The 22,483-nt window shown below is 48.7% G+C and overlaps 1 protein-coding gene across 1 annotated transcript in view; it reads left to right on the plus strand.

The window, feature by feature from the left end:
• Positions 1–20,493, plus strand: part of NTN4 (netrin 4) — a 52,655-nt gene extending 32,162 nt beyond the window's left edge. The window contains exons 4-10 of the mRNA XM_063322765.1: positions 1,178–1,304; positions 2,623–2,811; positions 9,095–9,311; positions 10,105–10,217; positions 11,372–11,440; positions 12,930–13,100; positions 18,724–20,493. Coding sequence (XP_063178835.1) covers positions 1,178–1,304; positions 2,623–2,811; positions 9,095–9,311; positions 10,105–10,217; positions 11,372–11,440; positions 12,930–13,100; positions 18,724–18,860 — 1,023 coding nt within the window. The 3' untranslated portion in view covers positions 18,861–20,493. The remainder of the gene's footprint in view (positions 1–1,177; positions 1,305–2,622; positions 2,812–9,094; positions 9,312–10,104; positions 10,218–11,371; positions 11,441–12,929; positions 13,101–18,723) is intronic.
• The last annotated feature ends 1,990 nt before the right edge of the window (positions 20,494–22,483 follow it).

Here is a 22,483-nt window from a genome sequence, read left to right on the forward strand (position 1 = left end):
GGTTGGAACTAGATGATCTTTAAGGTCCCTTCCAACCCAAACCATTCTGTGATTCTGTGAAACATAGGACACCGGTCGTGCCTTTACCCTGGCCATGCAACAGATGTCTGGAGACACTTGCAGCTAAAATGCTCTTAGTAAAACTGTATTTAAAAGCAAAACTTTTAAAGTAAAGCTGCAAGCACAGGCAGCCACCAAAATAGCTATGGTAGGTAGCTGGCCACCACCCTCCATGGAAAAAGGCAGGGCCTTCAGCCTTGCCAGCAGGGCCACACTGCTGTGGAGCTTGATTTCATTGCATCTGGGGGCTGCTGGGCTGCTCTTGCCCTCTGGCTACATCCTGTTTTCTTTGCATTTGCCAACAGCATGAGTAATGCCAGCAGCTGACAGGGCAGCTGGCATCGAACGTGCTACGCTGGCTTTTCATCCCTAATTACCCCCTTGCACTACACTGTCTAGCTGTTAAATTACCTATCTGTCATGAAGATATCCGAGTATAGTCACTCATGGTCTTTGTGCTATCCCTTCCTTTGTGGGGCAAAAACACTGCCAAGGATAAGTAGATATCTATGGTTCAGGGGGCTGAATTTCTTTTTTTCTCATACCTATTAATGTTGGGGATGTCTGGGCACATGGAGCTGGGTGCTGAGGTTGTGTGTGCTATTCCTGCAGGTGTGCAAAGTTGCGTTGATGTTTGGGAGGGTGAAAAAGAGAAAGGTTTTGCAGGATTTCCCAAGGATGCTTTGGATCTTGGCTTCTTTTAATCTCTCCTGGAAATTCATGCTGCAGCTGGAAACTCTCTGCTAAACGTTCTTTTACATCGCAAAAAATAAAAAAAGCTGCGATTATACAATACCATGACATGCAGATCCACAAATACTAATCTAATTGAAAGTTAACTGCAGAATATTTGCCTTTGACTGAATTAGAGACACATCATGCTAGCCCTCTTTCCAGATAATAGAATCATAGAATGTGTTGGGTTGGAAGGGACCTTTAAATGTCTAGTCCAACCCCCCTGCAGTAAGCAGGGACATCTTTACTAGATCAGATTGCTAATAGCGTCTGTCAAATAGCATCTAGCTTGCGTGGTATCTCCTGTACACGGGCATTACTCGTGCCCCGGAGACTCTTTGGGCTTTGCTGTGGGTCATCCTTGCTCTCTTTCCCCTACTAGGTCCATGGGAAATGCATGTGCAAGCACAACACAGCAGGGTCCCACTGCCAGCACTGCGCCCCGCTCTACAACGACCAGCCTTGGCAGGCTGCCGACGGCAAAACCGGAGCCCCCAAAGAGTGTCAGTGTAAGTAGCCAGCCAGGAACAGTATCTGCAGAGCCTCTGTGGGAGCAAAATGCTTCCTTCCTTGTGTGCCTTTCTTCTGTGTTTCCAAGAGACAGCAGATAGTGGGGTGGTGGGCAGGTGCTTGCGAAGCATCTCAGCGAGTGGAGAGCCAACGCCACATTCCTGCCCAGCACAGACCACATGTTTGTATGGCGGGGACAGCCCTATTCACAAGGCTCCTCACTTGGAAGTCCTCAAAAGACCTCTGTTAGTTTGACCTTTCTGTGGGACCCAAGCACATCTCCTTGAGATATGGTCTTCTGCTGTGGGCGGGCTGCAGCCTTCCAGGGTGCCTTGGAGGTGACGGGGGGCCAGCAGTGTCCCTTCCATGGGTACCACTGACAAACGCATTTGCGGGAGGTATGGCTTTCTGTTGCTGGATATGGGCTGTGCTCAACCCTCAGGCACTCGGGGCAGGAGTAGCCACAAGCTCTGGGGAGGCTGAGGATTGCTTCTGCGGTGCCGGGGAGGGATGCTGAGGGTGAGTGCAGGCTGCAGGGGATGACAGAGGTCGTGGGGCGATCTGCTTCAGTAACAGCAGCAGGCTGGCCAGAAGGGTGTTGAGGATTAACAGCATCACCCCAGGAAGTTTTGCAGGCATGCTGAGTGCTGTCCTGCCATGGCTACGATGCTCTCAACACTTAAGCTAGTGTCAGCCTGCCTATGGAGGCTGTGGTCATACTCACTGCCGTATGGATGTTCCCCAAGGGAATGACAGTGAATCCCTGTTTCCACCAGCAGCATTTGATGAGCAGGGCTTGGAACACATCTCACTTGGCCCCTGACTTCAGGCATGCGGGCATCCAGACTTTAATCCACTGCCTGCGCAGGGAAAGGGGGATGCTCGCCCTCTCTCACACACCTCTCCTCCGTCTGCCTTTTCCCTCCTCAGATGCAAGGAGCATCCTGACAGCACCCACGCGGCAGATGCTGTACAGGGCACTGCTGATTTCTAAAGCAGGGAGGGAAGGATCCTGCCCCAACAGGACCAGTGGGAGCTCTCCCTGCGCCGACCTGACCATGCTGCTGTCCTTGTACCGGGAAACCCATGCTGGGAATAAAAAGAGATAAAGAAATTATGTTTTTTTAAATGTCGCCTCTAGAGGTTGGGAAGTGTGGATGAAAATGTGATGATACTTCATGCATTTGAATGAATAACAGGTTCATAGGTCAGGTCTCCCATTCCAAAACATGGTTTGGAGTTTTGTGTCTCTTTTTCATAAATCAGCATCTTTCACTGCCTTAATGAGTCTTTCTGTTCCCCTTGGCCTTGTCTCAGCGTGCAAGTGTAATGGGCATGCCGACACTTGTCATTTTGACATGGATGCGTGGCTGGCATCGGGCAATCGCAGCGGCGGTGTCTGTGACAACTGTCAGCACAACACGGAAGGGCAGCACTGCCAGCGCTGCAAGCCGGGCTTCTACCGGGACCTCAGGAAGCCTTTCTCTGCCCCGGATGCCTGCAAACGTAAGTCAGCGATCTTTTACTTGTAAAATGCTTCTCAAGTGGCAGGGTGGCAAAGAAAAGGTGAGAGCTTCCTGCCCCTCCTTGAAGCAATCTTCTTGCTTCAGTGAAGGACAGGCAGCTCTTTGAATTCCCTTTTTGATGCTGTTTGCAAAAAGCAACGGTGCGGTTTGCAGGGCAAAAGCTTGCAGATGCTGCTGACAAATCTATCCCGAGGCAAATCTCCTGTAGCTTGGAGGCAGGGGAAGAGAGATGAGTCATTAACTTTCTCCTGCTATTTTTGGAGGGCAAAAGCTGCATCATGTTTGCATGCTCTCCTTGTTTGGTGCTTGCCGCAACCTCAGAAGTGGGGTGCCTCAGCCGACAGGGGTGCAGCTGATAAATAGCATCGCCCACCAGTGCGTGTTCATAGCAGCAGCAGGTGGGTACGGGGGGAGAGACGGGAACACGAGTTAAGTGATATTCCAGAAGGCGTGACAGCGAGGAGGCCCGGCCAAAGGCAATGACTTGGCCACATGTGAAATTAAATATTTCCCAAGCAAAAGCAGCGATCCAAAAGCCACGCTCCCCAGGGACCCCAGTGAGCAATGGTGACTCACCGCGGGGGACTCCGGATCCCCAAACTGGGCTGAGCTCGTTACTCTGGTCAGCTAAATATAGGGTGCTGGCATGCTCTCTGCTCTGCAGCCACCCACCAGTTTCACCAGATTTCTCCTCACTGACCCCAAATCTAGAAGAGGACCCTCATGGGTGGCAGAAAGGAAGTCCGACTAACACCCTGCTTGTGTCATCTGCGGGGGCCCCGAGCATATCTCTCACCTCCAAAGGAGAAGTACCCTCCAAAGGAGAAGACTTTTGTCCCACTCCCTCGCTGTGCATCATCCTTGTGAGACTCCCGGTGTCCCCGGTGTCCCCGCCAGCCTGTCGCAGAAGCCCTCCCCCTCTCCACCTTTCGCTTGTTGCGAGGAGGAGCAGCAACAGCTGAACCGCCTGTTTTACAACCCTAATTCTCTTTATGAAAACAGAATTGACCACAGTTCTCCATTACTTGTGTAAATAATTATTTCACTGCTGTAGTATGTACACAAATTTGTTTTTTTAAACAGTGAATTTAACGACTTTTTAAAGCTCCTTTACCTACTTGTGCACATTGAAGTCCCAAGTCTCCTTCTCTGAAACATCAGATGGTTTCCCTCCATAATTACTGACACAACTTATACAATAAACTTTTGTTTTGGGGTCTGATTAGTAAAAAACCAGGTTTAAATCTTGCACTTAAATCCAAAGCAGGGGTCTGAGGAGCTTTTTTTAACACCCATGGATTCAGCCTTGATGATTTAAAAAAAAAAAAAACTGCATTAGGTGACTCCAGGTAGATAATGCAGGACGAAAGACTGAAATAAATTCTGTATGGGATTGTCAAGCTCCGAAATGCACTTTTACTGGGGTTGTGCTCCTTTGCTAGGATTGTAATTCCTGATGCTCTTTGTGTGCCAGTTCCCATCAGGGAAGAGCACGCACTTTTCTGAGGCCACTGAAGCCAAGTCAAGCTTTGGCACTGATTTGACTGTAGTCTTCTGAACAACTGAAAATAACACCCTTCACATTGGAGGTGGTAGAAGTGTCTGCCATCTCCTCCGATGTCTCGTGCAGTCCATCAAGGAGGTGGAGTTTCACAGTGGACCCATCATAGGGTTTTCCTGGTGCCAAAACGCTCAGTCTAAATCCTGTGGCTGTTTGGAGGGTCCGAGATGAAGTGATAGAATCACAGAATGGTTTGGGTTAGAAGGGACCTTAAAGATCATCTGGTTCCAGCCCCCCTGCCATGGGCAGGGACACCTCCCACTAGACCAGGCGGCTCAAAGCCCCATCCAGCCTGGCCTTGAACACTTCCAGGGATGCATATCCTGGGCCGGCCAGAACAGAGCCTTGCAAAACCAGATGGAAACAGAGGTCTTGGGACATATCACTGCAAAACAGCCATGGCTCAAAGGGAAGGCTGCCAACAGCGTGCGCGTGCCTGTGTGCAAGTCAGACCAGCGCTAATGAGGTCAGGCATTACATCATGTCATTAGCTATATGTTAGCCAAATCCCAGGGGACTTGATTAAAAAGTTTCTCCCAGCCCTTCTGGGGTGGAGGAAGCTGTGGAGATGAGATGATTAATGGGTATTTTTTTGACGTATGACGGTGCTCAGTCCTCTTGGATTTCTGCATTCATCTCTAAATCACTAGCTCATGGCATTCCACTTCCCACTTTTTCCCCCCCCCAAAAAGTGTGCCTGACATAAAGACTATAAATTTGTTTCTGTTATTCTTTAATGCAACAATCCAGCCTCTTTATGGACCACTATGTATTCATGAACTCTGGTGTTTAAAGGCCAAAGGTAACATATGTTTGACAAGAACTGTAAGACAGCCTTGAGTACAGTGAGAAAAAGTCTACATTTATTTACCTTCTGCATTAAGTACATCTACTTTGTTGCTCTATTTTATTTTTTTTTTGGTATTTATAAATTACAGCGCATGAAGTACTCAACATCTCAGGGAGACAACTTTCCGCGGCATAAACTGGGTTCCACAAAAATGTTGGGATTGTCTGAATGCTTTCCTTTCAGGGGCCTTATTGCTACAAAAACATGTATTATAACACAAACCCTCACAAACTCTCTCCTCCCTAAGAACCCTTCACCGTTTTCCTCCTGGTCTCCTGCTGCCGGGGCTTCTCCATGTACCCGGGGACCCGGCATCTCGCAGGGGAGCCCGAACGCTTGCAGGGCCGTAGCAAATGGCTAATGACTGTTAAATTAAATTATATAAGACCGATTACAGCCTATGCCTGGCACGTTTCCAAGGACCGTGCCATGGTCTGCAGTAACAAGGGATGTGCGTGGTGTCCTGTTATTTTTTCTGGGAAGGCCACAGCGTTGCCTGCTTGCCTTCTGGCTCAAGGCACCATTATTGCTCAACCGCGGGGTAGCATTGAAAATTTAAAAATGCCAAGGTCAAAGCAAATAAAGGAGTTGTTAAGCCATAATCTTTAAGGATACTTTAAAGATTCTTGTAGGCAAAGAGTGTATATAATATTTGCTCAGGAGTAGGTGTGTACCCGATAAAACGAGACGTTCTACCGTTTAAAACAGCAATCTGATGACTCTTTCCCCCTGCCATACCTATCGGTCTGTTTCTTTACACCCCTCATGAATTTTTAAGCCTCAACTACAGTATAATTGCAGACAATAAATCAGGTTTTATAATTGCCGAGTTTATTTTTGCTTTTCAACTGTAGGTTTTTGAGGGTAAATATTTGTAATTTCCAAAGGTTAGCTGGCGGCTGAAGAAAACACAACAGTATCACCGATCCCGGGTGGGGACATCCAGCCCCGCTGGAGTCCCGCTCACTGGGTTTCGATCCCAGTCAGCAGATGCAACACTGGGACGGGAGGTTGTTAATCCGTATGTACATGTAAAGTCCGTGCAAAATATTGGTACGTAGTACAGGGTGGTAAATTGGCATTTTAACGATGCTGCTTACAAATCAAAAAGAAAGGAAAAAGATCAAGCTTGTGGAAGGTTTCTCTTGGTCCCAGGCTAGTGGTGCCCAGCCAGTCCTTCTCCCGCTGGAGCTCCCTTGGCCATGGAAACCCCCAGCCTCCCCACGGCACATGAGAGAGGCACTGTCCCGAAGTCTCACGCTCTGCGCCTGCGTATCCACCACAAAGTGACATCCAACACTGTCTGTAGCTGCTTTATCTGCTGCGCGGCTGCTCCTCTCACCTTGCTGGAGGTGGGTCTCCTACTACCTGTGCTACAGTGAGGTGCAGATTGGGTGGAAAGAGGAAAACCAGGTCTAAACCCAACACTCAGCACAGCAGCCCGTGAGGGAGCAGTAGCTGCAGCTGCCAAAATGTTGTACAATCTGTCCTGCGGTCCTTTTCTTCCTGCCATTGCCACGGTATAGAAGCACTTCGTCCTATTTTCATACATTTCTTTCAAAGCCGGTACTACACACTCACATTTGAGCTCCAGAATCTCATTTCTGTGCTTGGTGTGTAGTGATGGGCTGCCCTTTATGTCTCTGCATTGCTCAGCACATTGCCACTGCAGCACATCACAAACATTTACCGTGTTGTACATTTGCCACCCAGAGCACCCAGGTAAACGCCACTCTAGTGTCATCTTGGGCCTCCAGCCAAGGTGCAACACCAAAAAGCTTCAATTGACCGGCTGCCATTGGAAAGCAAGTAGGTGCTTTGGTAGCTCACAGAGGAGGATCCAGAAAGGACAGGGTCCATGGACGTGAGTGCACAGCCCTTGTAGAAATGACCAACGCTTACAACACATCGCTTTGTAGCTTTTATTAAAAGGTATAGCCAACTGCATTCTTGTTTTTAATTGCCATTTGAATTGCCTATGGGCTTGCTGCTGTATTTTTCAAAATAGCTTTTGTAGATTTCATATTCTTGCCTCACCATGGTGTTGCCACTGCCATTAAATTTTCCATTAGGAAAAAAAAATGTGCGAAAGCATTGTCTAAAACATAAAAAACCTCCAACCCCAATAGGGTCGGGTGTAAAACTCAGCTGAAACCCAACCGAAACGGGACCCAGTCTCTCTCTGAGCAGTGGGTTTAGCTCACTGACTGCAGGAGAATAGAAGAGCTTTAAGTGCTTGATATTTCCCCTGAAGGGGCTGAGGAATGCCAGAAATACCCACCGCATCTAGTCAGAAAAGAGAGCATTTGGCTACATGTGTCAGGTGTAAAACACTTCACAGACTTCAGGAGAAAGGTATGCGAGTCTCGGTGAGCGCCGTTGAAAACTATGCTATTAAAGGAGTTCACTGCCTGCAGCTAGTTATGCAGTTTGTGGAGAGGCTTTCTAATCTTTTAATTTTATATAATTATATTTGTTTGGGAATCGAAAGGGCGGGGAGAATTTGGGGATTACTTTGGCAAGGATTTTGGAATCGTAGTCGCCTCTAAGTTAACTGCCAATATTAATCTATCCTTTAATATTTTGAAACGACACTCCAGGTATGTCAAATCCTTGAAACCACAAAAATGTTGTCAGAGCAAAATTAAATATACGTATGCGGCGATAAGTATTTTAAGAGAAAGTAAGGTTGTGTTGCATGCAATGGCTTTGCTGCTCTATTGCCTTCACAGCTGCAAGATAAAAATATTCATATTAGAATTTGGTGAAAATTTTCTCTCCGAATGAAATTTTTATGTAAATGGAGTTTTAGACAAAGGTCTGTCAGCAGGGATTCCTTTGCTATAATGCACAAGGCTGACCGTAACACGTCCTGGTCAGAGAGCCAAACCCTGAGGGAAGGAGAGCACGAGTCACCCGGCTACTGGTCCTGCGGGGCACCGCATTGCCAGCTGGCCAGGCCAGATGGCCAGAGGTTTCACTCACGCTTTTGATAACTGTATTTCTGATCTTTGAAAAGATTAACATATTTGGGGGAAAAAAGATTGTAGTCTTGCAACAGACACAAATTCCATTTACGCAAAAGAAAAATCCTAAGAAGTAGGTAAGGAAAATTTCACACCGCCTATTTTAGGGCATCCTTCCTGATGTGTGAGAATGACCATTTCTCCCAGAGTGTCCCAGTATGCTTCCAGGGCATCGTTCTGCTGCAAGGGGCTGTTGGGGGGGAGGAAAAAAGAGCAGCCGGTGTTTCTGACATGCACTCTGCAAACCCGTGTCCCGAAGTATAAATCTCTGCATCTCTGAGCCATCCGTGGCCTCATTCATTTCTTAATGTTTTGAAATGATGGCTTTAGAAGAAAATCAGACAAGAGGCAGAAGGGTACCTTTTGCTCAGCCTCCATTTTAATTAAAATAACCATTCTGAGGGGTTTTTTAACCTCCTGGCAGCAAGGCAGCTGTTACTACTTTAGAAAGCAGTTGCGCTCTGATCCATTTTTTGCAAGGAAGCACCTCGACCCTGATTCCACAACTACTTAAACATCTACCGCAGAGCCAGGCACATCCCTGGGTACTTGGCTGGATTGGAGTCCAGATGCTATAAGGATAGTAATAAAGGCCTGTTTGGCAAAACATAATGTGAAACCAGGGTAAGTTGACTAATTAAGATACTTCACAAAAGTTAAAGTTTCTAAAGGGCAATTCTGGTCAGATTTGTATAAGCAAGAGGGAAAAAAAGCCCAGAAACATCATTGTCCCTAGGCAGAGCGGTGGTTTTGCAGGCATCTCCTGCGCCTTCGTCCCGTAGAGCTTTTGCACTCACACACTCTTCCCCCACGATGTCCCCCGCAGCCTGCTCCTGCCACCCCCTGGGATCGGCCACGCTCCCCCTGGGCCCCCGCACCTTCTGCGACCCCAGCACCGGTGACTGTCCCTGCAAGCCCGGCGTGGCAGGGCCCCGCTGCGACCACTGCCTCCCCGGCTACTGGGGCTTCGGTGCCTACGGCTGCCGCCCCTGCGACTGCGCCCGCAGCTGCGACCCCCGCACCGGCGACTGCCACAGCAGCAGGTGAGTTGGGGGCGTCCCAGCCACCCCCCTCCAGTCTCAGCAATCCCCCTGTGACCTCCATCCCAGGGAAGGCACTGCTCCGACCCGATTGATGCGTGGCAAGTGGTCTGAAAAATATCCATTGTATGAAATATTTGAGGTTTGGTAGGGTCAGGAATTGGGGATGGGGCGGGAGCTGAGGCTGCAGTTCACCTGGGTGCCTGGCACACCGTGGCAGGGCGCCAGCCAGGTGGGATTATTGGCTCTTGGTGCTGATGGTAATGCGTGGGAGAGTTCCCACAACCTTCATCGTTGCTTCCTTCCTCTCCATGAGCAAAATGTGAGTCTCGGGGAGATCCGAGTGAGAGGAGACCAAAGGGTTAATCTTGTTGCTGTTGCAACTCAGCTTGCATTGACTGCGCTGGACTTAGAGTCAGTCTCTGAGTTTTAGAAGACAGCACATTTTAATAATACCCCACTCTCCGGATCTTATGTGTTGCTTTTTTTTTTACTATGCTGGGGATATTTATAGCATATAGAATCATGGAATGGTTCAGGTCAGAAGGGACCTCAAAGATCATCTAGTTCCAACCCCCTGCCATATATAAATCCCTATAATGCATTTTAAACCTGAAATGGATTCATGACCCACTCTGGCAACAGTCAACCTGTTTGTTCACGTTCCAAAACTGACCCTTGCGTTTAACATCACCAAGATGTCCAGTCACATTGTGCCCAGAGGATGGGTTGGCAGTGGCCCAGCTTTCTGCCAGCTCCAGGAGTAAGGCTGACCATCTCTCTTTCCCCCCAACAGCTCGGATGTGACCTGGCACCACGAAGCACCTCCTTTCCAGGCAGTGCTCAACGAGAGCGAGCCTGCTTGGGACTGGGAGGACGAGCAGGGCTTCTCGGCACTCCGGCACTCCGGTAGGACGATGGCTTCTCATGTGTTTCCCTGCCCCATCCCTCCTGCCAGCAGCCAGTGTGGATACAGTCTTCTGCACTGCCTTGTAATTAGTGCCCTGGCAGTTGCAGGAGGGAAAGGACGTTCCCCCGTTAATGTCCTGTGTGACCACCTCCTTCCCCTCCACGAGCCGGAGGAGCCGTACAGCTCATCCCACCAATGTCAGGACGGGCAAACTCCGTAGGGAGATGCTCCGTGCTGGAAGCCGGCACCCAGCCTTTAGCTGTCGGTGAGGCAAGAGTTGCCTGCCTGAGTTTGCAGCCCCAGCTCTGAATTTCAAGGCTGAACACTCTCTTTATTTTCATGATTTAAATGTGGTTTTGTATTCACTAGAACTCCTACATGTTGGACAAACTAGCAACGTTAATTAGAGGGTGGCTTTTGCCACTTCACAGGCAGGGAATTGGAAATTTCCAAATTTCCCCGATACCCACAACAATTTTTGGCATCAGTTGCAGCTTATGATGCAATTCGAGATTGCCTAGCACTTCAGCCATGGTTGTTTGTTATTTCCCCCCCCGCTAGTCTGGAGGCGGCGGGTGCTGCGTGAGGATGCTGCGAGGCAGTTTGTCCCCGCGGCGCAGCGTCAGCCCGTCCTCCCTTGCAATGGCTGCATGCAAGCAGGCAGGCGTCATTTCCTGCGCTTTCAGAAAGCGGCATGATAAAATCTCAAAGATACAATAATTGAGTTAATTGAGGGGAAAGCTCCATCGTTTGTCTGGACAACTTCATTTTAAACGTAAATAAGTATATCATGTTATTCTTTGTTCTAAGATCACGGAAGTCATTAATCTGCCTTAACCTCTGCAACATTTCCTTTTAAAATTTTGTCTGGGACATTACGGTGTGGAAAATACCGCGGGCAAAGACACGCGTGTTATTTGCATCCCGAGGCAAAATAATAAGGCCTTTGTTTCCCTTCGCTTCAAATTGTAAACAAGGAATAACTGCCCTTGGACTAAGATTGTATATTCAGCCTGGATCTGAAAATAGAGGGGTTTTTTGCATGGGGCTTTTGGACCACATGAAAACCTCTGGCAGGTTCCAGGCTCTCCGCACGCAGGCTCCCGTCTTTTAAGCACAATCCACACCTGTTTGCTTCCTTCTGTTTCCCCAGGCAAATGCGAATGTAAAGAGCAAGTTCTAGGGAATCCCAAGGTCTTCTGCGGGATGAAGTACACCTACGGTGAGTTTCGGGTGAGGTGGCAGGGGCGTAAAGGGAGGTGCTGCGAGGCAGCGCAAGAGCGCAAAGCGTGGGAGGTGCTGCTGTGTGCACTGCTCCGTCGCTGCAAACCCAGGGGCTACTTAGCCTGGGCGTGGGTCTTTGACCTTTCCAAAATACATAGGTAACGTGGTGCCAAGTCAAGGTGGGTGAAGTGTCTTGCTCTGTTACCCACCTCTCTTGCTACCAAAATACTCTTGTGCCGAAATCATTGGGAGGACAAGAGCTGGAAGGGTCCCTAAGAGGTTGTCTAGGTCCCAGACAGAGTGGAAAGCACCATTAACAAAAACAGGTCACTAAAACTCTATCTGTGGACCAGATGTCCCAAGAATGGTCTAGAAATCGCTAAATCTGTATTACACTGCATGTAAGGAGGGACAGTGACCACCACCCAAGCCAGGACATGGAGGAAGTGTCTCTGGCAGCTACTGAAGCCTTCCCCCTGTCAACAAAGTTCAGCTGTTGCAATGGGGGGGTGTATATTGTCTATGTGCCTTTTGGGTTTAAATGAATGAGAGGAGGCGCTTTGTTTCCCAAGACCTCTCCGGTGTGTGCCAGTGAACCGCCTCCTTCATACCACAGCAGAGCAAGGAATGCTCTGTGGAGCACTCCCTTCCTTCACAGTCTTCCAGGGGTCTCTTGCACCTGCTTCGTCTCGCACTGAAGTTGAAAATGCACAGAGAGATAACCCCTACCTCTGCAGGCGGTGGAGCGACCCACAAAGGGAAGTTCAAGGTGCCGCCAGCTGTTGAAATATAGCCCTGGCTTAGCGATATTAGGAAAAAATCTGATTCTGCTTTGCTTTGCTCCCTGGCTGCGATAGCGACCATGTTTAATCTTGCAAAAGATAAGAAATAAAAAAAAAAAAAAAGTCACAAAACCCCCAAGTTCATAAATCTTATCTAAAGTGCACTCAGGCTTCCCACCCTTTCATCACTCAACATGCAAAGGTGTCAGCTAAACTGGAGAGACAGGTGAATTATGGGGCTCATCATGAGCTTCAGGAGACCTCCTACTGTAGGGGGAGAGCTTTCCCTGAGCTTCCTAATGTTCAGCACTGAATAAAGCACCACCATACGGTGATACCTACACGGCATCGGCACAGTCGGGGGGAGGCTCATGTGTGGGACCTGAGCCCTAAGCCTCAAAAAATGACCTGAAAATCAGGTCATTGGACCTCTTCTACTGAGGTCCAGCGTGGCAGGTCTAGGGGCTGTGGCCAAACCAACCAGCAGCGTTCCTGCCCAGGGGTATGGAAACGTATGTGCTCCCCCGGCAGCTGCGCTGACCCCGGGCTCCCCGGCAAGGAGCATTGGGCTGACTCTACTGTAACGAAGTAATTGTCCTTACTGCTTTGCCCAGACACCTGCATTAGACCAAAAAAAACGGAAGCAAACAAAAAAGACTTGTAAGTAGTTGATATATTCCTGGGTTTGAATTTGTGTCTTCCCAGTGATCAAGACAAAGATCTTGTCAGCTCATGACAAAGGCTCCCATGCAGAAGTCAATGTGAAGATCAAGAAAGTCTTGAAATCTACAAAGCTGAAGATCCTCCGGGGCAAGAGGACACTCTACCCTGAATCCTGGACTAACAGAGGCTGCACTTGTCCCATCCTCAATCCCGGTAGGTTTGAATCCCTGAGCGGTACATCTCCACCACATTTACACAGATTTCATTCCCACCCCTTGATCCCCTCATGCCAATGAGCTGAGATTACAGCCCAGTGTTGATTAAATTACTAGCTGTTACTTCATTTGTATTCCAACAGAAATCTTCATCAAATTTGGATTTTTTTAGATAAAAACTTGGTTCATTCTATAGACTTTCAAACATAGGATTCTCTTTTTGAAGCTTAATGACAGTCTTACATCTTTACCAGTCTTAGTCTGTTCCCAGGCAGAGGTCACACCATGGCCACGTTACATATCTTTTCAAAACTAATGCTAATTTGAATCCATAAAAATGCATTTAAACCTAATTTGAGTCATGATATTGTACTGGAGTTCTAATCTACACTCAAGGGAAGATGTCTCTTTGAAAGTAATACTAATTTGCATCTACAAGATTTGGAAGAGATTCCCTTATGCAGTGAGAGGGTGGTTTTGGCTTCACAGTTTTTTCTCATCTTTGACTGAAATGGAGTATAACCAGTGGTGGCTAAACTGCACATGCAGTCTCTGGTGCGGACGAGGAGGTGCAGAATCGGGTTTCTTCAATAGAACAAAACTAAGCTCCAGCTGACACACCTTTCTTTACAAGTCCGAGATAAACCGACAGTTACCAACTCATTCAGACAAAGGGTTTTCTTTTCGTGAGGCGCACACATCACTTGGAAATCACCGATCGAAACGTCGCCTTCGGTGCTGAGAGGTCCCTTATGTGTGCAGCACTAGGAACTTACTTGGGGGGAAAGGGCTGTCTGTGAGGCTGGATCACAAACAAGAAAGGTTACTCATTGATGAGGTGTTTGCAGTCTTCTTTCATCTCCACCGGAGGGACTGTCTTTGGCTTTGAAGGCAAGCTGCCGTGATAGCACAGCTGTAGTCAGGAAGCCTTGTCAGGTGCAAGGGTCGGATGAATCAGCAGCATTAGGCAGGACTTTACTGTTTAAGCACAGTAAGACTTTGGATATTGGTAAAGCACCATAACTCTATAATTAAATAGATACAGCTGGTTTATTTTTCCATACGCAATGCAAGCGCAAGCAAGAAAGTCTTAATATGAACCTGGAGGAATGCTGTGGAAGCTGTCAGACATTGATTGTTCAGGGCAGCCCCGCACCTGATTCAGAGGAGCTTCACTGATTTTCCCCAACAGAGGAAAAGACAGCAGTAGTCACAGAAGATCCCTTGGACATCAGCGGAAGGGTGGAAGTGCAATTGTCTTTAGGGACAATCCAGGCATCTGACCCATCAGGTGTTACCCCCTTGCCAGCTCTCATGATTTACACTGCAAAGCTTAGCGTTTTCTTGAAATGCAGCTGCTGGAGTCTCATGAGTATAAATTAATCTCAGCTTTCATGTTGGAAAGAAGTTGTGAAGTTTGGTCCTAACAAGAAACTTGAAAACATCATCTGAGTTCATCTTTAAGATTCAGTCATTTCAAAGCGGAAAAAAAAAAGATCACAAATGGTTTTTAAGATTTCATTTTCTTTAGCTACCACATTCATTTCTGGATGGTCAGCGATAGTATACTAGCAGATTAAACCCTCTCTCTGAGTAAGAGCTTCTGGCCTCCAGATGAATAAACCAACAGCAGCCCGATAAAAAGCCAAGCTGACATAAAACAATTTCCTGACATATAGCTATAATGGAAACTCCATTTATCAAATCTCCACGGGCTGTTTTCAGATGATGAATGTGCTTATGTTCCCGTGAGAGGATATTCACTACCCTTGCACACCTTCCCCTGTGCATGCACCCACAGAGGCAAGCTGGACTTCTGGGGGGACACTGAGCTGAAAGGTTTAAAGGACTCAGAAGCCCCTTCCCCTCCTCGTCTCTGCCAAGCACAGACACAAATACGCAGAGAGCTGCCTGCCAGCGATGCAGGGCAAAACTCACAGCCTCAAGTCCTGGCTTGTGGCATCTCGGTCATTTGATTCCTTTTGTTGTTACCTTTCTGTAACGTCTGGTTGAAAACCTAGAAAGCCCTACTGCGTCAGCAACCACAGCAATATCTGCCTGCTCTCTGAGGGTGCATGCCACATTCCTCTCTCAAGGGAGATAGATTTGGGAACCCCTGAAGAGTGATGTTTATGACATTGGCTTGACATGACCAAAACAAATGTCTTACAACGGGTGATACTGCCATACACATATCCTGTGTTTACTTGGCAGAAGAGAGGATGTGTGTGCCCAAAAACTCAGATGAAGTAGATAATAAATTGTACTGAATTAAAGAAAAACATGCTTGACCTTTAACTAGGGGACACTCTCCTTTTATTCTGAACCATAAAATGAAAATCCAAGCAAACATGAGCAGACTCCCTGCTGTGGCCGGGACACAGAGGGGTGACTGAGAGTGCTGGGGGAGACCCATCACCCCCAGGCTTCTTTGTACCACCATGTGGTGCTCCCTGGACCAGCGCAGGGAGGAGGGTGTACAGGGAAGGTCTTATGCTTGCCGTACCCTAAGCGTGCTGCAGCAGGATGCTGGCCCTGGCAGGGAGCTCCTCCTGCTACAGGAGGAATTATTCTCCATCTTATACCAATTTATGTAATGTTTGTGGCCCATTTAGGCTTTTGGGGTCACAGAATCACAGAATCACAGAAACTTCAGAGTTGGAAGGGACCTCTAGAGATCATCTAGTCCAACTCCCCTGCTAAAGCAGGATTGCCTAGAGCACATTACTCAGGACTGCATCCAGGCGGGTCTTGAAAATCTCCAGAGAAGGGGACTCCACAACCGCCCTGGGCAGCCTGTTCCAGTGCTCTGGCACCCTCACTGTAAAGAAGTTTTTCCGTGGATTTGAACGGAACTTCCTCTGTTCTAGCTTGTGCCCGTTGCCCCTCGTCCTGTCACTGGGAACCAATGAAAAGAGTCTGGCACCATCCTCCTTCAACCCACCCTTTAGATACTTGTAAACATGAATAAGGTCTCCCCTCAGCCTTCTCTTCTCCAGGCTAAAGAGTCCCAGCTCTCTCAGCCTTTCCTCATAAGGGAGGTGCTCCAGTCCCTCAGTCATCTTGGTTGCCCTACGCTGGACCTGCTCCAGTAGTTCCCTGTCCCTCTTGAACTGGGGAGCCCAAAACTGGATGCAGTATTCCAGCTGTGGCCTCACCAGTGCAGAGTAGAGGGGGAGAATGACCTCCTTTGACCTACTGGACACACTCTTCCCTATGCAGCCCAGGATTCCATTGGCCTTTTTGGCAACAAGGGCACATTGTTGGCTCATGGATAATTTACTGTCTACCAGGACCCCCAGATCCTTCTCCTCAGAACTACTTCCCAGCAGGTCCACCCCTAATCTATACTGGTACTTAGCATTCTTCCTCCCCAGGTGGAGGACCTTGCACTTGCTTTTGTTGAACCTCATTAGGTTCTTCTCTGCCCAGCTCTCCAGCCTGTCCAGGTCACGCTGGATGGCAGCACGGCCCTCTGGAGCATCAGCCACCCCTCCCAGCTTGGTATCATCAGCGAACTTGCTGAGGATACACTCTGTCCCATCATCCAAGTCATTAATGAATATACTGAACAAAATTGGACCGAGTATTGACCCCTGAGGGACACCACTCGTTACAGGCCTCCAACTGGACTCTATGCCGCTGATCACAACCCTCTGAGTTCTGTCACACAGCCAGCTCTCGATCCACCTCACTGTCACCTCGTCTAGCCCATACTTCCTCAGCTTCCTAATGAGGATGTTGTGGGAGACAGTGTCAAAAACCTTGCTAAAGTCAAGGTAGATGACATCTACAGCTCTCCCCTCATCCAGCCAACCAGTTATAACATCATAGAAAGCTATCAGATTGGTCAGGCATGATTTGCCCTTGGTAAATCCATGCTGACCACTTCCAATAACTTCCTGTTCCTCTATGTGTTTGGAGACGACATCCAGAATGAGTCGCTCCATTACCTTCCCAGGGACAGAGGTGAGACTAACCGGCCTGTAGTTCCCTGGCTCCTCCTTCTTGCCTTTTTTGAAGATTGGAGTGATGTCAGCCTTCCCCCAGTCCTCAGGCACCTCTCCTGTTCCCCATGACCTTTCAAAGACGATGGAGAGTGGTCTAGCGATAACATCTGCCAGCTCTCTCAGCACTCGCGGGTGCACCCCATCAGGGCCCATGGATTTATGAATGTCCAGCTTGGCCAAGTGGTCTCTGACCCGGCCCTCCTCAACTGAAGGAAAATCTTCCTCTCTCCAGACCTTCCCCCTTGCCTCCAGGGTATGGGATTCGTGAGAGGCAGCTTTAGCAGTGAAGACCGAAGAAAAGAAGGCATTCAGTAGCTCTGCCTTCTCTGTGTCTTCCACCACTAGGGCACCCATCTCATTCATCAGTAGACCTACATTTTCCCTAGTCTTCCTTTTTCTATTGATATACTGAAAGAATCTCTTCTTATTGTCTTTAACTGCAGTGGCCAAGCTGAGTTCTGGTTGAGCTTTGGCCCTTCTAATTTTCCCCCTATATAGCTTTGTTATATCTTGATAATCCTCATAAGTTGCCAATCCCTTTTTCCAGAGAATGTAAGCTTTCCTTTTTTTCCTGAGGTCCAGCCAAAGCTCTCTATTTAGCCAGGCTGGTCTTCTTCCCCGTCAGCTCGTTTTTCGAGACATGGGGATGGCCTTCTCCTGTGCTTCTAAGAGCACCTGCTTGAAGTATGACCAGCCTTCCTGGGCACCTTTGCTCTTCAACACTGCCTCCCAAGGGACACTCTCGACCACGTTCCTAAACAGGCTAAAGTCTGCCCTTCGGAAATCGGGTCTGTGGCAGTTTTTCTTTAGCTAATTCAAGCCAAAGGTCTCGCTCCATTCCCCCGCTTAGCAGTTATTGCCTGGCTCCAAGCACTCTTTGAGTCATCCCCTGAAAGCCAAGCTCAGATCTGGATGCCTGGGGCGAGCCCTGCAGTGGGGCGCTGCGGGACTGTGCTCCAACCCTTTCTGGCAGCTTCTGGACACCAGGCAAGGCTTCATCAGATGCTGCTGCTGTCGTGTCTCTAAAACATCTGGCGGAGGTGGAAGTTGATGCAGCTCTTTTAAGTGTGACTGCCACCCCCTCGGGCTCTTCTGGGGTGCTCACGCTGGCAAACCTAGTATTGCCTCTCATCAGAGTCCGGCATGCCTTTGCCTGCAAGGGGCCACTGGCCATTTTGAGCAAGACACCAGCACTGGGCCATCCTGCACTGTCATTGCTGGAACATGCTGAACTGACCCATTTCCAGGCCAAGGTATATTCAGGGAGGCATGAGGCAGGTGGCTGCCAAATGAAGGTAATAGCAGTTCACAAACAAAGTATAAAAACTTGTAGTGCAGCCCCAGACCTCAGCTTCCATTCATATTTAGAAGCCCACCAAAGCAAAGTTTGTATGCTGCATGTCACTGACAGATAGGCCACAGAGATCATTTTTCCATAGATACAGATAGAGGTATAGATATACAGATATCTGAGAGAATCAGTACGTATAAATATTTCTTTGTGTAAGTGTTTTTTTTAAATGCTACTAGATATCCAGGTTGAGTTTTCAGTGTCAATAGGCCTCTTGAGCATAGTGCTGTGCAGTTCCTGACCACTTTGCTGGTTTGCAGGCTTGGAGTACCTTGTGGCAGGACACGAGGACGTCCGAACGGGCAGACTCGTCGTCAACATGAAAAGTTTTGTCCATCAGTGGAAGTCGGCTCTCGGAAGAAAGGTCCTGGAGATTTTGAAAAGAGACTGCAACTAGAGGTGCGCGAGCGCCTAAGGGCATTTCTTTATGCACAAAATGCAACAGCCTTCACAGAGAGAAGACCTCTAGGATGAAAACTGGAATGTAAGAAAATAGTGCCAAAACCTGTAGCGAGGCATTCGGAGTTGTAAGCGCTGTCTGATTTAACCCTTCCTGGCCAATGTTCACTCACTCACCTGTAGCTTCCTTGCCAGGGGCTCACCTGAGCCCAGCTCATCACTACGTTGAGGGAAACAAGAGGAAGGGCAGACACTTGTCTTGCTCCAGTGAGATGTTGGAGCAACTCGAGTGAAATGATGAAGCCACTGGTTGCCCCAGACTAAATTGCCACCTTAGAGAGGGAAGGTATGCCTGTGAGCTACAGCTGAGAAGCAAAACACTGCTGCCAGTGCCACCAGCATGGATCCTGAGTGACTTCCAGAGGCTCCATGAGGATGCTGTGGGGAAGATGACGGCTGCAGCGGTGGGCAGGCACTGGTGGCAGCGACAACCGCTTTTTAGAAACACCCCCTCAGGTTAGGACATGGCACCTGTCAAAGAGAATCGAGCACCGCGTGCTTTTAACCTGGTCACCCCGCTGAAGGTTTCGGGGGCTACGTTCTCTGGTGGTGCTGGTGAGAACGGAGCTGCTGGAGTGAATCGAATCCCTCTGCCGTGGCACAAGCGCGGCGCGAGGCAGAGGCCAGCTCTCCACCCACCACATGGCCGCAGAGAAGAGCCGGCTCTGGAGGGTGCAGCGTCTCTGAGCTTTTGTCCTTGAAGTGTTAAAAAAATGAACCTAGCCCTAGTGTAAATATTTCATCGTATAAAGCACTTTACTGCCTGCCACTTCACGGTGCGGGAAGTCTGTTTGTGTTGGGGAAAGAAGAAGTTGAAGGCGGCACGTGAAAAAAAACCTCCCTGAAACAGAAGCACTCCTGAAGACACCCGCCCCCGGTTGAATGGCGTTAACGGTATAAAGGGAACGGCCAGCCTGGCACTGGCCACTCAGAGTATCTGAGGATACAATCTGAAAGATAAAAGTATTTGCACTGAAGTCCCAGCTTCAGACCAGCACTTGGACCCCGTGGGCAGGACTCCAGCGAGACTTCCCAAGCAGCGTGAGAGGAAGAAGAGACTTTGAGACAAAAAAATGCAATTGCCAGAGGAGAAAAACTCTGCCTGCAGGAAAAGGAGTGGATGCGGAGAACGGAAAGGACTCGCATTCGCATATCACAACCCAGTGATTCATGGTGGGCCTGGAGTTTATTTTATTTTTATGTTAGTATTTAAAACCGAACATTTTATTTGTTTTCTTCTGTGTTATTGTTTGCAATATATACGGCCATTATACTTCCTTATTAACACCAGTATGGAATATAGCACAGTTTACTGCAGTTTTCAGCACTAAAATGTATCTTTTCTGTAAAGCATCTTTAAACCACATTGCATAGCGTGTATTTTGTTCATGAGTGTGAGGGGAAAAAAAAGAAAGACATACAACACCAGAAAAGTCACGAGTCTACCAATCCGCTTCACGTATGTATTTTTCTTTCAAGGTCCTGTGGACTCACAAAAAAAAATGATACTATTTTGGTAATTTGTTTTTATATCTCATGTATGTAATAAATATAATATGATTTCAACATCATCATCTCCTGTTACTGTTTACGCCACTGGCAATGCAGTCTTCATGCCTGCACTAGGAGCACAGCGAAGATGGCGATGGGTAGGGAGAAGCTGCCATGGGGGATGTTTTCCTTCCTGGGGAGTAATATTGACCATATGAAAAAAGCCAAGCAGTGCGGGCGGCTCACAGAAATCCCATTTCACCTCTATTTTGTGAGGCTTAATCACAGGCTCTTCTCAGAAGAAGGGGAATTGCACCTAAATGTTTTCAAAGCTGGCCAGATCCTTGCATCCACACAGGCCTGATGGTTGACCTGCACAGCAGTTACCCACAAAAAGCAAGCCGGGCGTGGTGGAAATTAGGCTTGCTCCCTACATTTGAAACATTGGAAACTGTAAAGGGCAGGGGGAAAAAAGGCTGTGGGAAACGAGCGCTGGGGCAAAAGCTCTATAAAAACACCACAGAGTGAAGTCAAGCATCAGAAATGAGCAGCCAGGGGGTCGAGGCGTAACCCGCAGCGTGGGCAGCAGCTCCCCGGGCAGGCAGTTAATGAGTGACCACTGGGGCAGCAGCCGGCTCCCCGGCAGAGGAGAAGAGGGCGTTGAAAGTCTCCTCCTGTGGCAACACTTGGACACTTAAGAGCCTCCAGTATCTCCATTTCGATGTAAAACTGTGGTTTTACCTGCTTGACATAGAAAATATTTTATTTTAATGCCACCAAAACTACATTTGCCAGGGCGAGCTGGTTAACGTGGCATCGTGAAAGCTGGAAGGTATGAGCGGAGAGGCCCGCAGTCCCAGCTGACTCAAGCACCGCCGGGAACCAGGATGGCTTCCTTCGGTAGTGGACGCTGCTCATGGCATGTTGTCTGATCCCCGTCCTAACCTTGGGTCTGGGCACTGATGGTTTTATGAAGGAAAGGGATTATCTTCCATAGGGCAAATCTGCCCATGAGAGATTTCTGCGAGCGAATTTTGGCTGGAAGGAGAAGTATCCCCTTACCGAGAGCAGGGCAAGCTGGATATTCCTGCGTCCATATGTGACAGGATGGCCAGCCAAGCCCTTCCCAGCAAGAAAAGCTTGTTCGGACAGTAAATCTTTGCAGCTGAGTTCATGGAAGCAGCCTGCTTGGTTTACCTGTTTAATCCCATCTGTTACATGGATAAGAATAGGATGTCTTCCCCTGCCCACCTGAATAGTGGATTTGTTGTTTGACAACTCCGGGAGTAGCAATGCCTTCACCGGTCCTGCTGTGTGACAAAAGTCAGTGGCAGGAAAACCAACCCGATCATAATGAAGTTGGCAGTGAGCTGGTTTGGGTGCACAGCAGTATCCACAAAAGCGTCTTTTCCTCCACAAATGACCCTCTGGCCTTACAGACAAGAGCTGCTGTTGGAGGCAAAGCTGGCAGCTTCCCAGAGGCTGAGCTGCCCCTCTCTGGACCGTACTGCTCCTGGCAAGAGGAAAGCAGAGGTGGGTGCCAGGGTTTCAGGGACCAAAGTGGTGACAGTGGCACCAGGACCTGCAGCAGCTCTCCCCAGAGCATCCCCATGCTGTCCTCATGCCTCGCCTGCACCTAAAGAGGAAGTACCACCCTGCCACTGAAGGAAGCACGGCGGTGTCTTTGAGGCATCCCTGTTTCCCATGCAGGAGGCTAGATGTAAGCAGTGGCCGGGCGGCAGTGACAGGGGCTAGGGCTGGCTGCCAGAAACCCCATGCTCCTGGTTGTCTGTCAGCACTGCAGGAGTGACGCTCAGATGGCGACACACAGCTGGGTTGGAGGAGGTAAAGCGGGTGTGTTGGAGCCAGTTGCCACCACAGCACAGACCCAAAGCAGACTGTATTTCCCCCTCCAGTGTGTCTGCATATGGCCCAAACCTGCAGCAGATGTTATGGTCCAGAGAAGGGGAATGCCCAGCCCCAACAGCAAGTTTTCAGTCCCTCCTTCCACGGTACATCTCTCCGAGCTCATATCCTGGTGCCATGAGGGTTCTCAGGACCAGGCACTAA

This window comes from Chroicocephalus ridibundus, chromosome 1 (assembly GCF_963924245.1).
Source record: "Chroicocephalus ridibundus chromosome 1, bChrRid1.1, whole genome shotgun sequence".
Classification (NCBI taxonomy): domain Eukaryota; kingdom Metazoa; phylum Chordata; class Aves; order Charadriiformes; family Laridae; genus Chroicocephalus; species Chroicocephalus ridibundus.